This window comes from Corylus avellana, chromosome ca2 (genome assembly GCF_901000735.1).
Source record: "Corylus avellana chromosome ca2, CavTom2PMs-1.0".
Classification (NCBI taxonomy): domain Eukaryota; kingdom Viridiplantae; phylum Streptophyta; class Magnoliopsida; order Fagales; family Betulaceae; genus Corylus; species Corylus avellana.
Genome location: NC_081542.1, coordinates 43,855,504 through 43,871,635, shown reverse-complemented (window position 1 = coordinate 43,871,635; position 16,132 = coordinate 43,855,504). Strand labels below are relative to the sequence as shown.

At 34.9% G+C, this 16,132-nt stretch overlaps 1 protein-coding gene across 1 annotated transcript; it reads left to right on the top strand.

The window, feature by feature from the left end:
- The first annotated feature begins 7,893 nt into the window (after window positions 1-7,893).
- On the top strand, window positions 7,894-12,413 carry LOC132173122 (uncharacterized). Its single transcript, XM_059584710.1, has 3 exons — window positions 7,894-8,096; window positions 11,462-11,661; window positions 11,935-12,413. Exons 1-3 carry the CDS (start codon window positions 8,007-8,009, stop codon window positions 12,188-12,190), a joined length of 546 nt encoding a protein of 181 aa, XP_059440693.1. The 5' UTR covers window positions 7,894-8,006; the 3' UTR covers window positions 12,191-12,413.
- Window positions 12,414-16,132: the final 3,719 nt, after the last annotated feature.

Sequence of the window (16,132 nt, the reverse complement as noted above, 5' to 3'; positions counted from 1 at the left end):
AAATTTCTTCCCTTTCAAAAGGCCACCCATTAGAGCAAACCCTAAACCCCTTCCCATTTTTCCTTGTTTTCATTTTAGATTTTGTTTAGACTCCATCAGCAGCACCCAGCCTCCTCCATTACTTTGGCCGCCTACTCCACCTTGCCATTCGTTGTCCTCCCCGATCTTTTGGCTTTGTCAGTTTCTGCAATGGTTCTTAGATCGGCTTTTTCCAAAGCAGTCCAAGTCCTATATGTGTCATTACACATTCTTCTCCGGCGCCAATGAGTCCTATAGACAACAGACTTTTTTCCTCCAGTCGGCATGCGACGGTTGTGGTTCGAACACGTCGGAGTGTAAATCACGTGAATCTTAAGTGCTTTTGTGTGAGCATGCCGCTACTGTTTGTGGTTTTTTTGTTTTTGTTTGTTTATGTTTTTCTGGCTTTCGAGCTGAAGACGAATAATTTTCGGTGGAAGGGCTTATCTCTCACGGCCAGTTAAATAAAAACTTTTGTTGTAGGGATATGATCAACCCATGTCTTAGATCTAGTCCACCAAGAACAGATCTATGCCATAAATGAAGTTTGTATATGGATGAGATCGGAGGTCATGGATATGATTTGATTGTTAAATTTTTTAATGTATCTACGACTTTGTAACCACATAACTTTTGCATGTTCTTAAGAGCTTGATGCTCTGTGATGTAAGAGATTTACACTATGAATCTTTTATGAAATGAGAAGAGGTTTACCTACTCAAAAAAAAAAAAAAAAAAAAATTCTTTGAAGCCATTATCAGACATCCTTTTAATGTCTCTCCGTATTTATTAAAGATCATAAGGGGAAATGCCAAACAATTATACCTTTTTTTTTTTTTTGGTAAAAATTTCAGTCTCGTTGAAAATGGATCACGAGTATAACGCTCTGACATCACAAAGCAAAAAGCTCTGAAAAATCATAGTTGAAGCTACGAGGTCACAAATCATGATGCTTACATAAAAATTAAATATTCAAGACCTATCTATGACATCAATATCCATTAACCTATGATTATTTTTCAGCTGTAACACATGATCTGTTCCAAACAAACTCAACTCAATGCATGGGTAGCTCATCTTCCTCGCTCAAAAAATAGATCACATCCACAACCCAAAGGTCTAGACAATCATTATTCAAACAAAAATATAGGCAACAAAAAATAGAGAAAACCCAGCCCCAACAGAAAAATGGACATAAAAGCACATATATGCTCCTGAGAAGACTAGATCTACTCCTCATCGACCCAAAACAGTCAGAAAACTACATCATTTTCCTCTTAGGTCGCTCACGAGAGCAAATTTAAAGAGAAAACTATTATTCAAAACAAGCAACACAGCCAGCAAATTAGCAACGATCGGAGTTGCCTGATTTCTGGCACAGCACCTTGGAGAGCGGGCGGTAGCGGTCGGAGTTGCTGATTTCTGGCTGAAAAACACATACAAAAACAAAGAAAAATCAAGGAAAAATGCGCAGAAGGGGAGGGGGGATTAGGAGGGGGGGAGAGGGGGAAAGGGGAGAGGCTCCCTCCTAAACAATTATACCCTTAATTAATGCCTTTTCCTAACTATAATTGACATTTTTTATGAACCTTTCAAATAAATCTTAGGCTTCGTTTGGTTCGGCATAAAATATTTTATGGAAAATGTTTTTCCTATTTTTCAATGTTTGACACAACTTAAAATATTGGTCAACTTAACAATATTTTCAATTGATGAAAGAAAATAATATTCACATGGCATAAAATGATTTATGTTTCCCATATGCGTAAACAATTTCTACTACTCTCGCACACTTCCAAGCTGGCAATTGATATGCACAAGAGGATTCTTTCCCAATCCTTCATTTATAGCCTTATAAGCTAAGTCCAAATATGCAGGGCCATTAATGGAGGGATACATTTCCTTATGTAGTCTACTTACCATATATATATTAGAGTATATCATGAAATTCAAGAATAATAGTCATAGTATAAGACTATTATTGATTTACAGTTAAAGCGTCACACTTAAAGACGATCACTGAGTTACAGGTGAATAGTTAAAGATTATCATCTAGCTAACATAGTTAGAGTAGAAGTATATTTGTATTCAACATGATTCTCCTATAAATAGGAGCATGTTATATTGCAAATATTATTAAGAGAAATAAGAGCTTAATGCAGCCTTAGAGCTTGATCTTATGGATGTAAGTCATAGGCCGAATCACGTAAATCTCTGTGTCACTATCTTAGTTATTTATTATTATTTTCACATTATGAATTCTTTCATAGTATCAGAGTAAATAGGCTAACGCCAATTCTTAGATCCTGGATTGCAATTTTCTTTTATGTTTCTTATTCTTTATTTCGATTGATTTCCCAATCAAGAAATCTATATTGTTTTATTTTTGTTAAAAAAAAAATCATCCGGCCATTCAAATCCACGGCAAAGCCATAACTTTTTCCGGCAACACTCCGACATGGACCTCTGCGCCACCAGCTCCTCTCTCCAAGACCCTGGTGGTCTCTCTCATGCCCAAGCCGCTAGATTTGTTGGCGCCTTCACCACCTTCGTTCATCGTCTTCTCTGTCAGTCCACACCAAATCTCCAGTCCTCCACCACCACAGATTCGCGATGTGTAGCGGCGCGATCACCTTAGCCATCCTCTCCGATGTCAACTTCGCCACCGACTTCGTCTCCCTTAGATTTCATCTCCAATCCGGCACCTTTCTCCATGCTTTTCCAAGCCCAGTGCCGGAGCTACTAGCATCTCCCTCCGCCTCCGACTTCAAACGGTGTGTTTCCGGCGTCCTCCAAGGGTTTGAGCTTGAGGTGTGTTGTACTTGGTAGGAGGCTAGGAGTTACGTGTACACAAATTGGGAGAAGAAGAGCGTTTGGTAATAGATTTATCTCTTAACCTAGTATATATTCTTATTCTAGTTTAGGAATATGCTATTCTAGTTTAAGCTTCAGATTTAGTTCTGTTTGGTTATAGGAATAAGGTAATCCTTATCCCAACTTATGTAATCTGAAAATAAGATATTACTTGGAAAAAATCAAAAAAAATCAAAAATCAAAAAAAAAAAAAAAAAATCAAAAGAGGCCAAAGATGCCCATAAAAGAGGCCCAAGATGCTCATTTTCTTTCTCTCTTAGCCCATAGTTGACTTTTCCTTTCTTTCTCTCTTAACCCATAATTGGCTCTTTCTTCTCTAAAAGAGGTCATAGTTGCCCATTTTTCTTCCTCTTAGCCCATAGTTAGCTCTCTCTTCTTAAAAAGAGGCTATAGTTGCCCATCTCCTTTATCTCTTAGCCCATAGTTGCCTCTTTCTTCTCTAAAAGAGGCCAAAAGTTGTCGAAGTTCAAGGGCAGCCGATGTTTCAATTTCGGTGCCATCAACTCCACTCAACTACCTTGGCCGCCACCAACTCCAACGAGTTTCCAGTCACCATCTCGGCCTCCATTGCCAACTAAAGAACAAACTCAAGTTTTCACAAGTTTACACACCTTGAGTTTGAGGGGGAATGTTAGACTATATCAGTTCAAGAATAATAGTCACAATATATGACTATTACTGATTTATAGTTGAAGAGTCATACTTGAAAACTATCACTGAGTTACAGGTGAATAGTTAAAGATTATCACCTAGCTAACCTAGCTAGAATAGAAGTATATTTGTATTCAACATGATTCTCCTATAAATATGAGCATGTTATATTGCAAATATTACTAAAAGAAATAAGAGTTTAATGCAGCCTTAAGGCTTAATCTTGTGAATATAGGTCATAGACCGAATCACGTAAATTTCTGTGTCACTGTCTTATTATTGCTGCATTGTTATTTATTATTATTTCCGCATTATGACTTATTTCAATATCTACTAGACATGTAACCAATGATCAAGTCATCGTTGGTTCATGAATCGCTCTTGGGGAACCAATGATTAGTTGGGCGTGCGTCGATGACTGAACCTGTATATTGAGGGGTTGTTCGTTAGTTGGGAAATGGGAATCCATCGATCAACGCTCTATCTAAGGAGGCCCATACTGGTGGGATGCTCAAACTAGGGGTGAAAAGACTGTTACAAATAGATACAACCGCTAACTGTAATCGCCTAGGCTGTTAACTAGTTAATAACTCTAATAACCACTAACCCTTTTTTTTACAAAAAAAATAAAAATAAAACCAAAACGATGTCGTTTCTATGGTAATACGATAATATCATACTACATAAGACATCACTTCTAGATTTTTATACATTTTTATATATATTTAAAATTTTAAACACAAAAATGACATAATTTCATATATATATATATATATATATATAATTTTTGCATGCATCCCCTTGGTATACCATCCCATTGGCTTACCCGGCCCCAACAATATTTGTATTGGTATCTCGTTAAAAAATGCACATACTCTATTAAAATTACATGTAAAAATTTAGCTGACATGCAAGAATTAAATAATGCTATAATCACATCTCTTATCCCCCAAAGAATATGTGGCTTGCGCCCTCATAACATTTGGTATATAGAGATTTGTTTTTTGGTTATAAGGATTATGCCAACTAAACTTTAGGGGATAGAAGGTGATGAATAAAATCACTCACAAATATTATATGCTCAAAAATACATGATGGATTAATAGACCAAATTAGAGTTGGGATGAAAACATTTATGGTGTTTGGTGGGGTGTTCTCCTGTTGTGTCATGATTATTGATTTTTTTCTTTTCTTCTTTTCAAACACGTGCGGTGTTTGGAGTTTAGTTATATTCAAATTCAAGTTGGCCTATTGCCTGCATAGACTGAATAAAGAAGAAATAGAAGAAACTCTACATTAAACAAATCAAAGCTGGTAACGTTTTTGACGTTATGTTATATAATATGTATTATTATATTTATATATCAGCATTTATCTGCTCAATAATTGTCAGTACAATGGTTAATAAATACCCTATATTGAATTCGATCATCCGCAATAGTGAAAAGTTGGAAGTCCTAATCGACTTTTGCCTTCTTTAATGGTAAAAGTAAAAGCCACTTGTTGAATCCCACTACCCAAGAAGCACTCCTGCACCTCTTGTTCACGTACCGAGACATAAACACAAAAGATACCTTTTCAAATTTAGAAACTTTTTAATTTCACTTTTTGAATTTTTAATTTAATGGAATTTACTCACTTTGTCATTTTTTAAACCTTAAAAGTGATAAAATAATTTTTATACTTTTCAAAATTTTATAAAATTTTAAATTTATTCTTAATTTTAAATTAAAAAAATTAAAATAAAAAAAAATAAGGGTAGTTTGATCTTTTTAGTAGTTTCGGCTAGACTTTAACAAAAAAAATTGGCGGAGATAGTCAATTGCATCAAATTAAAAGTTTAAGAGGTGAAATTGAAAATTTTTAAAATTTGTGAAGATTTCCTCAAATCACGATAGTTTTTTTTTTTTTTTTTTTTTTTTTTTTTCGACTCAAAAAGGTTGGAGGAAGAAATTAATTGTGGTCATTTTAACTGGGCGTGACCATAGTAGTATCAACCTGCCGGAAATTTCTCAGGAGGGAGCTAGACGACCAAAACTGCAGGTGCACCCTCAAGACCAATCGAGTCATAACTTAACCGCCCGCCCCACCAGGACATAAATAAGAACCAAGTTGGTTTATACTAATCATGTATGAGGATTCTCTATTGCGGAGATTCGAACTCATACCTTAGTACTTACCTAATCACTTAAAAATTTCTTTGAGTCATTCAACCACCACTCTTGATCTCAAATTGCGATAATTGATGAGTCCTGAAAGAAATTATTCCAATATATAATCTTGTCTTCACAATATTGTCTTTTACGTACAGTCCACTTTGCTATGACATGGTGAAGGCAACAACGGCTAGTTACTTTGACATCGTGTCGGTGTCCACTTTCTAAGTTAGTGGATTCTTTAATTCCTGCCATGATTTTGAAGCCACCCAATGGAGGAGCAAAAGATTTTTGAATGGATTTGATGGAGTCATTTTCTTGTCCTGAATAATAAAACCCCACGAATTCTTCTTGTATTAACGCAAGACATTCAAAGATGGATGGATTTATGTGTATGATATCATATAAACGTCCTCGCATTGGCTTCTGTACACTAGATATAATCAAGAGGTTTACTTCATGGAATCATTGTCAATGGAGTGCTAATCGGATTTGACCATTTTGACAATTTTTTCTTTTAGGATTTAAAAACCCACAATTCACATATTATAGTAATGCTACACGATAAATAATTCTCTCGGTACAAATTTTGATTTTGATTTATTTTTTTATTTTATTAACGAAATCATGGTAATATTATACATTTACTCTAAACAATATAAAAAAAGTAAAGTTGAAGTGGTCGGCGATCTCCCTTGACTGGAGTTTGTTTGGAATTGCAGTTTTGATAAATATGATTTTAAAATTTTTGTTTTTGAAATCGCAAAAGGGTTTGACAAAATATGTTAAATTTTTTTTTTAATTTTATTTTATCAAATATTTGTTATACAAAATCGTGATTTTTGTTTAAATTTGCGTTTTTCAAATAAGCACCTATACCTTACTTATAAAATCGCAGATTTTTTTTTTCTTATTTTAAATTAAGTGCTTTTTAAATCTCAATGTTAAACGTTTTAGGTTTTGCGATATATTTTTTGAAAATGCAGATTATACTCACAAAATCGTCATCCCAAAAACCCTTCTTGCCAATGCGGGAGACATTATTATTATTATTTTTTTTTTTTTACATGCCCACACAAGAGAGGGGAGAAAAAATTTGAACTAGTGACCTCTGCTTCATAAGGCGCAGTCCCCTTCTAGTTGAGTTACCCCTTAATAGGAGACATTATTTTTAATTATACAATTGATGTGATAAAAAAAAAGATATATATGATTTCATGCCTAAAATGGTATTTTAAAGACAAGTTTGAAAAATGTCAAAATTTCTTAAATAGTTTGAAAAAGTGCTGAATTTTACAATTTATAATTTTTTTTTCACCAAATACCCCCCTCGCCCCACTTTCTTCCAATGAGAATAAATTATATAGAGAGGTTGCACAAAATGTGAGTTTTGTGCCACCAATAAAAAGGTGACACCTAAACTAAACTTACCAAATTTAAGTTTAAAACAAAAAAGGCCTAACTACACCAAATTATATCAAATATGAAATAAAAATTAATTTTTTTAAAAAAAAATTGAAGGGGTGTCGCTAGCCACCCCTCCCTCACTAGGGGTAGCTCACCGGCCACCCCATACGCCATGGGGTGGCTCCTCGGCCTCCCATGGCCTGGGATGGCGGCGAGCCACCCCCAAATATGGGCTGCACGCCACTAGACAGCCACCAAAGTGGGGATTGGTACGATTTTTTTTGTGTTTTTTTTTAAAAAAAAAAAAAAAAAAATTAATTAATTTTTTATTTTATTTAGAGTATAATCTGGTGTGGTTGAGTTTTTATTTTAAGTATAAGTTTAATGATATTGGCTGATGTGTCAACTTTTTATTAGTGACATAAAATGTGACTTTTGTACGATAGGTCCAACCAAGCACTCTTCTCCGATTGGTGTCATTTAGTCAATTAAGGTAGAGCTGAATTTGATGGGGGGAGTGTATGATCGACACATGGCAAAAAGAAAGAGAGTGCACCGCAAAGGAAATGAGCACACCCTCATCATAGTGAAGACCTCGTACACTTTTACTTTATCCCTCGGGTAAAGGTAACGTGCCCAGATACCGCGTGCATTTATTTATTATTTATTTTTTTACTTTTACTAGAAAAGGATTACGAAGCTTTCTTTCCCACTCTTTCATATGGGAGCATTTATTTATATATATATATATATATATATATATATAACATTTGTATTAATTTCACATTTCTTTATTTTTCTTGCACTTCAGCTTTCTTTAACGTCTAAACGCCACCTTTTGGTGACCCTGTGAAACTAGAGAGACAGAGAGAGAGAGAGCGATTTCTGGGTTGTGAAGGCATGGCTTCCAAGCTGTTACTGGCCGTGGTGTTTGTGTTCGATCTGATAGCTTTTGCTCTTGCTGTTGCTGCTGAGCAACGAAGGGCCAAAGTGAGTAATTTGTCCCTTTTTATTTTTTTATTTTTTTAATTCAGAGTAATTTGTCCTTGCTTATGAGTTTGTTGGTTTCTTGAGTTGAAACAGTTTCTTCTTTGACGTGTTATGTGGGGTTTGGGTAAAGGGGTTGTCTTGGTTTGAGTTACTTGATCTGCTGCAAATTAGGGACACCCAGTTGCAGAAATATGTTTATTAAGTAAGTATTGTGTCTTTTGTCCCCAACGGTAGCTTAATCGGCTGGGGATTACTTCTTATGAAGCGAATATCACTACTTCGAATCCCCTCTAACATGAAAAAAAAAAAAAAGAAAAAAAAAAGTGTATTGTGTCTTTCTTGGAAGGCTAGGTCATAGAACATAGTGTTTGGTGAGAATTTCTTGCTTTGTGAAAGCCAAGTCAATTTTCTGTCTCAACTGGTTTAGAAACTTTCTGCACTGGATCTGAGATGAACTTCCTTATATTTGTATTTAACTGCTATATTCTAGAACATGACTAATAAATCATAGCTTATTCTAAAAATGTAAGTTAATAACATATTATGAATTTAATTATTAATTGATAATTTAATATTCCTCACTTGTAAGCAAGGGCAGAACTAGGATTTTAGATGAGAGGGCACAAAACTAAAAAAAGAAATCTTTTTTAGGTAAAACATTAATTTTGGGGTCCAACTCATAAAAGAAACATAAAATTTAGAGGGATTTTTTAAAAAATTGGGTGGCTAGTGCTCCTCAAAGCCAGGGTAGTTCCACCCCTACGCGTAAGCTTAAACTTCTCCTCAACAAGTGAAGTTTGACGCGTAGAATATTTTACTGAAATAGGAAAGTCATGATGTTAAATCATCCGCCATCCAAAAGCTTCAACTAATAGAAAATGGTGAATTTAATAATTTTATTATTACTTTAATAAGAAAAATGATACAAAGAAGATTTATTAGATGTGTGTGTATGTGTACATGCATGCCTTCGGCTAATCGGTTGCTGTTGAGATAGTTCTTAGCCTCAACTCTTAACCATCACAAAGAAAATTAATAGATTAGAAACATAGGGCCCATTATGATATACAGTCAAAACTGCCTTGCCAAAGGCTCTTAATGGTTTTGACTTTTGACCTCAGGGTACAGTTTAAATTTAGGCATGGATCCAAACCAACTTGGGGGATAGATTCGTACGTCAAATAATTTGTTGGGTTGTGGAAGATTTAGTAAATTTTCTTTTTGGCGGAAAATATGGCACTTAATATATTACTAGTATGATCAAATAGCAAATTCATGGGTGTTTGAACTAGATTATTCAGGAAAAAGCCAAGTATTTCACGGAGGAACAAGGAATCCTTTTGAACAACATGCTATAGTAGGAAAGCCTTATATCTTGAAATTAATTCATCAAGTTGATGATAATTTGCATATAAATTCAGCCATTATAGCATTCTCGTGATTTTAAAAATACATAGACATTTCAATAGACATTAGGCACTTGTTACACAACAAACCCTTAGAGGAAGGGCTAAGCAACGAGGAAAAAATAATGCAATTCAAAAGATATGTATAGAGTTGGAGCAGCCATGCCAATGTATATTTGTTTTCAATACGTTTCAACATGAGTATGTTATCCTTGTCAAATCACCTCGTGTCCCAAAAGTTTAAGCTTATAAGTAATAGGGAATTTAATCATTTAATTAATTTCTAACCCTCCCCCTCAATAAATGGGGCCTAATACATGGAATATTAAATTGAAATAGAGAGTAAATTGTGGAGTTAAGATTCGAACTCAAGATCTGTTTTCTAATATCGTGTTAACTCATTAATTGTTCAAAATACTTAAGCTTATAGGAAATTATGAATTTAGTCATTAAATTAATATTCTAACAATCCTTAATCCGCTTGCCTTTTGATGGAACCGAAGGTGAGTGAAGAGAAGAAGAGCATCTTCTTCTTTTTTGAATCCTCGAATCCACAAGAAAAGAGATGACAAAACAAAAGTTTAATTTAATTGGAATCATGATATGGAAAACATTATATGTTTATAGTCTTAAAACCCTAGACCCTTAAAATAAGAAAAATTACTGACAATCCCAAAAAAATAATGGAAGAAAACATAAAGAAAAGAAAAACTCTAAGAGCCATCAAATTCATGCTATCCTTCGAAGTGGCGTCCGAATGCTACTTCAAATTATGCTCTTTGTCAATCTTTTGTTTGAACAGCTTCTCAAGCTCTTTCAAATGGTTCTATTTGCCATTCCTTCTACCTTCTACCATTCAAACGGGTTTCCCATGTTGCTTTGAACAGCCTTTTAATAAGACCCTTTCCTAGACTTCTTTCTCTCAAATTTCTCCATGTAATCCTTTCAATAGACTTGTTTCTCTCAAATTTCTCCATGTAATCCTTTCAAGCCATTCTCATTGCCATCTTTCAACTATGACTTATTTCAAACTTGAGATTTGGTTGAGGAGAAGCTTCAATCCAAGGTTTCTTGACTGCAGAATGTGCAAAAATATGAAAGAGGTCAAATTCCAATTCTGGTCTTGGAAATTTTTGGTTTAGCTGATGGGGTCCTTCATATTTTATTTTAGTCTGGATGAGTCTCGAGTAGATTGTCACATTAAGTGGTGCTGTTGATACTTGAAGCTCTCAAACACCAAGAGCAGAAAATATAACTCATCTAGTCTTTGCTTAACATTGACAAGAGTCGCAATAGAGTCATTCTATTCATCACCTTCCATCCTCCTCCCATTCCTCCCTATGTGGTGTGGTCTCCAATCTTCAAACCAATATTCATGCACCAAATGTTATGGGGAACCACGCCACATAGGCTTTGAGAGGATAATTTATAGCATTACTCGTTGCAATATTTCGTACTTGCTGTTTGACATCAAATTGTACTGGGAGGAAACACGTCTAGAAAGTTAAATAGTCTGGCTACTCCCTCATTTAGAACATCATAAGTTGCAATACTTGTAATGAAACCATGAAAGGCTGAAATATACTGAATATGATATGCCTGAATTTGAGTGAGCTAAGGGACAAAAAAGAAGTGGGCTTGTTTGCGTTCTTATCATAGTTTCACGTGTCTTGTCTTCAGTTTGGGGGATGAATTTCCAGGATGTTTGGCATACAAATATCATTGACTCTGTTTTGTTCCTGCATACCCACCAAATTTTCTTTCTTTTTTTGTTTCTCTTGAGAGGGTTGTACTAGTGGTTTGACACAATGTTAGCAGCAGTTGCAGACACAAAAATGAAAACCCAGAGTTTGTTAAAATGAACTCATCTACCTGCTTGTGATCAATTGGAAACCAGGGTAAATTTTGTGTACTCTTGTAGGAGAAGGTCCTAACTCAACTGTTGCTTTCTACTGACAGGCCAGTCTAGAACCAGTTGACGGAAGAAATTATTGTCATTATGATTCTGACATCGCAACCGGCTTAGGTGTGGGGTCATTCCTGTTCCTACTGGCTAGCCAAATCCTGATAGTGGTGGTAAGTCGTTGCTTGTGCTGTGGGAAAGCTTTGAGACCAAGTGGTGCTAGGGCATGGGCAATTTGCTTATTTATCACTTGCTGGTACGTGCTTTCCAACATATCTATATTGAAGGAATTGGTTTTGCTCACAGATATGACTTTGTTTAAATATACAAAATCAACAATGCCGTGATGAGCCTTGGTGCGCTTCTTATACGGGATGTTATGACATGTTTTAAGTGGGTTGTCATTTCAACCACGTAAAAAACAAAAAAAAAGCACTTAAAACACCTTTCGTCGGTCTGTAAAATGGATGAGAAGAGCAGCATTACTCAATTATTCCAAAGTTTCGATTGACTTGTGTTTATATTTCAGGGTGACATTTGCTATCGCCGAGGTGTGCTTGCTGGCTGGTTCTGTGAGGAATGCGTACCACACCAAATACAGTACTCTCTTAACAAATGATCCCCCTTCATGCGAAAAGTTGAGAAAGGGAGTCTTTGGGGCTGGGGCTGCTTTCGTGGTCTTAACTGGGATTTTCTCCGAACTTTACTATGTTAGCTATTCCAAGGCTAACGATGATAAGGCTCTCTATGCAAGGGACGCTGGTGTGAGGATGGGGAACCTATAGTTGACCTCTCTTACAGACGCATAGAGATTCTAATATGTATTAATGGTTCACTTAATTGGTTTTAGCTAATTATGTTATTTGTGTATGCATATCTACATACGATATGGAGTCTGCGTTGAGGATTTTACTGAGTAGACCTGTTTTTAGCTTAATACATGTTCTGTTTTGTACATCAGAGAAACATTTCTAAACTTGTCAAAGAAAAGAGGATGAATTTGTTCGAGCTCCCACTAAAATTTGAATGATATTTTATGACATCCCAGAAAGTGAATCTCGTATTGGAATAATGAATTGCCAACGGCCTTTTCAGCTGGCAATTATGATAACTCTCAAGTATTATTTGCTTGAAGCACAATCATCTCTTCTTCCATTGCTTTCCTCAACCCAGCGTGCGAAGTACTTGTCAGAACTCTGAAGCTCCCCTCTCAGCTATAGAAGAAGACGTTTCAGGGCAACTTTATGTGGTCCTTGAGAGTGGCGGCGTGAATTCAGGTGACAATGTCTCAGCTAGGGGTTGATGGTGAATCAGTGGAGAGCGTGGACCATATGGAGTAGGAGAATTATGAAGGCGCTTAATTGCAATTTGACTAATTTTTTTTTATAGTGATAATACATTTTTTCTCTGTCGTTACAATAATTTTGTTGGGTCTCTCTGAAATTAAAGATTTACCATAAGTTCTGTAACCCTTGAAAATGAAAGTACATATAGTTTCTTAGAAGTAAATAATTTCAATGCCAATTTCTAGCTCGAAATCAACCGTGTTTGCGCATCAATGCCTTCTCTTTTTCTTTTTCTTTTTATCTCTCGTCACGCTTACTCTGCATTAAAAAAAAAAATTGTTGCTACGCTACTAGCCTAGGCTCGTTGGCAAACAAATTTTTTCCCTTGACATAAAAATATTTTCACTTTTTTTACGTTTTTATATTACGTTATTCACTTTTTATTAGCATTCAAGTAAACAAATAATTACAAAATAAATTTTTTTTTCAATTTTTAGTAAAAAAATTCAAAAATTTTCACTTATTAATACAAAAATCATGTAACAAAGCCAAAAACTATTTGACAAACGGTGCTCAATCTCTAACCATGCTTAATACTCTTTTAGTCTACCCTATCTAATAAATGCGTAGGTAGGAGACTTATTATTATTATTATTATTATTGAATATTCCACGTTGAAATTATTGTGCCTATGATTGGACATCCATTTAGGTATCTATTTAGAGATGATGGGTTCTGCTATTATTCAGGAATAAATTGGTCCATACCTTCTACCTTCTGGGCTTCTTTTCTTTGATGATCTATTTAGGCCTTGACTTGTACAGATACCTCCAAATAGGCAAATAGAAAACAAGAAGTGAATTATTTCCAATCTGACTTTGAGCATTGCCCAAACTGGTCCCCCTAACCCCATGTTTAGTTAAATTGCAGAGACCTCAAAAGCTTTCTGAATCCCCATCAAATTCACAAATGCACGGCCATTGTTCATTGTCTTGCCTCACCCCTTCTCATTAATTGTTCTATACCAATCAACCAAATGGCTACTTTGACAAAGGAAAGAAGAATATTAATTAAAAGTCACATTTTCCCAAATCCACCCCATTGATGGCTTGTTGTCAGTGCATATGTGAATATTGAATCTAATATCTCATAAGCTTAAGTTATTAGGTTGAAATGGTGTCTAAACATGTTAAACTAATGTGCTTTTGGTAGACTCCGTAAGTGATTATCCTCCTAATAAATTGGTATTAGAGCTATAGTTCATCGTTTGGTTCGGCTCTGATAAAGAGTATTGATGGCTCTTGGAGTAAAGTTGTATTTGGCTTTCCTAAAATTGGTGCAACAACTCTTGTACTTGGGACACAATTGAATTTGTAAAAAATTCACATATGATGAAGAGTCAGGCTAACGTAGAAGAAACTCACACATAATGAGAGATTTGTTATGAGTGCACCATGTGCACGTGAGCGTTGAGTCCTGCGTTTAAGAAAAATAAATAAAATGAATAATAACTATAAAATTAATCCACCCAAAACCCTTTGGAGTAATGTCCAAACATCACTTGAAGTTTATTAGATTACGAATCTCTCGATGATCTGTGCCTCACAAAGTTGAATCAAATTAAGCAGGTAATGAGAATTCTACCTTTCCCATGGATGTTGCTTGAGAGAAATGATTCCAACTATCGGCAAAGGTATTTTTAGGCATTTTTTCGCGTCCGGCAACTCTCAGCGAAGGCCTCGCGAACTCTAGTGTTAGTCTGACGATTTTAAAATGAGAAACTCAAACTTGATTTACAAAATTTAAAAACCGAAACTATTTTCTAAAACTAAAGAAGTTTTTTTGTCGAAACCAATTTTTATTTATTTTTAGTTTAAATATTATTTTCGGTTAAACCAAATGTAAAAAATATTTTTCAAACACTATTTTACCTAAAAAAATAACCCTAACAGTAGAGGAAACCCTAAGGGCCGGCTAAGGCCATTTGTTAGTTATATGATATTTTTTTTTTTGTAAGAAGTTATATGATATTTGACTAGAGTGAAAAAATCCATATTTTTTACAAGCGTATGCGTGTGGAGCGAGCGTATGCGTAGGCGTGTGGAGCGAGGGTCCGCGTGATAACGGACTTTGACTTTGGTCAAAATTCTAACAATATTTGCTTAAGCTATAATTCAGGTAATAAATGATTATATTAATTCTATTTGCTTAATGTCTTGGGCCACCTATTTTCCCAAATTGCCACTTAATTGTTAATGTTTCTTCTAAACTAGAGGTCTTTCCAAACTAGCAAAAACTATAATGCTAGCAAAAAGATAAAAAATAACCTTAAAAAATATTTTAATAAAAAAAAAATATTCATATAAATTCAAAAAAAAAAAAAAAAAAGGAAAAGCTAAAAATTGAAATGAAACCAAAAAAAAAAAAAAAGTTGAATTGGGCCGACCACCCCTCTTACGTACCTATCTAAGGGTTGGCTGAAACACCCCCATATGGGCAAGGGGTGGTTCGGTCATCCCCTTAATTTTTTTTTTTTTTTTTTCCTCATTTGGGGTAGTTTCCATAGGGGCGAACGAACCACTGCCAAATATGGCCAAAGAGGGTGCAGGAATAGTCTAAATAGAAGGCCTTCAAGTGTAAGATTAAGATCTAGTACAATTGCTTACTCATTTTACTTGCAATTTGGACAAACAATTGTGAGATGGCTCTTGTGAGCAAGACCAATTCCTTCAATATAAACAATTTTACACCACATGAAGGTTGTTTTCTTTGGTCAACTAAATATACTTTTAAGTTAACCAATATTTTGGGTACGCTAAACACTCAAAATTAGGAAAAAAAAAAATTCATAAAACATTTTACTTCAAAACTAAAGTGGGGTTGGATAGGTTGAATTAAGGGGGAAGAACCACTCACAAGCTTTGGGGTACTACCCGCGGATATTTCAGAAATTTCCTCTAAATTTTATGTTTTTTTTTTTTTATTATTATTATGAGATATACCCTTTAATTTTTTTTATTTTTTTATTTTTACTCCCCCCAAATAGCCTTCTTTTTCAAAAGAAAAACAAAAAAAAAGTTCCCCCTCACCTAAAATTCTATTCCGGCCGCCGGTGGAATTCAATATAATATGAAAACCTTATGGCTCAAGTTCACCCAATGAGGGGGCTTAACCATTGAACCCTATGTCTAATAATAATATAAGGACAGAGGAACACACCTTGGAATGGTGGTCCCCAAAATGCACATGCTCAGTTAACCTGGAAGGGGAGGTGAGGAGCCATGACAGAGATTTCAAAACCACATTAATATGATTCTATAGCAAAACACTATACATATATTATATATTATATATATATATATATATAAAGAACTACTTTACAACCAAAACACCATCAAGACAAGGAGGAAAGAATGATTCTCAACAAGTGGTCATGAATCA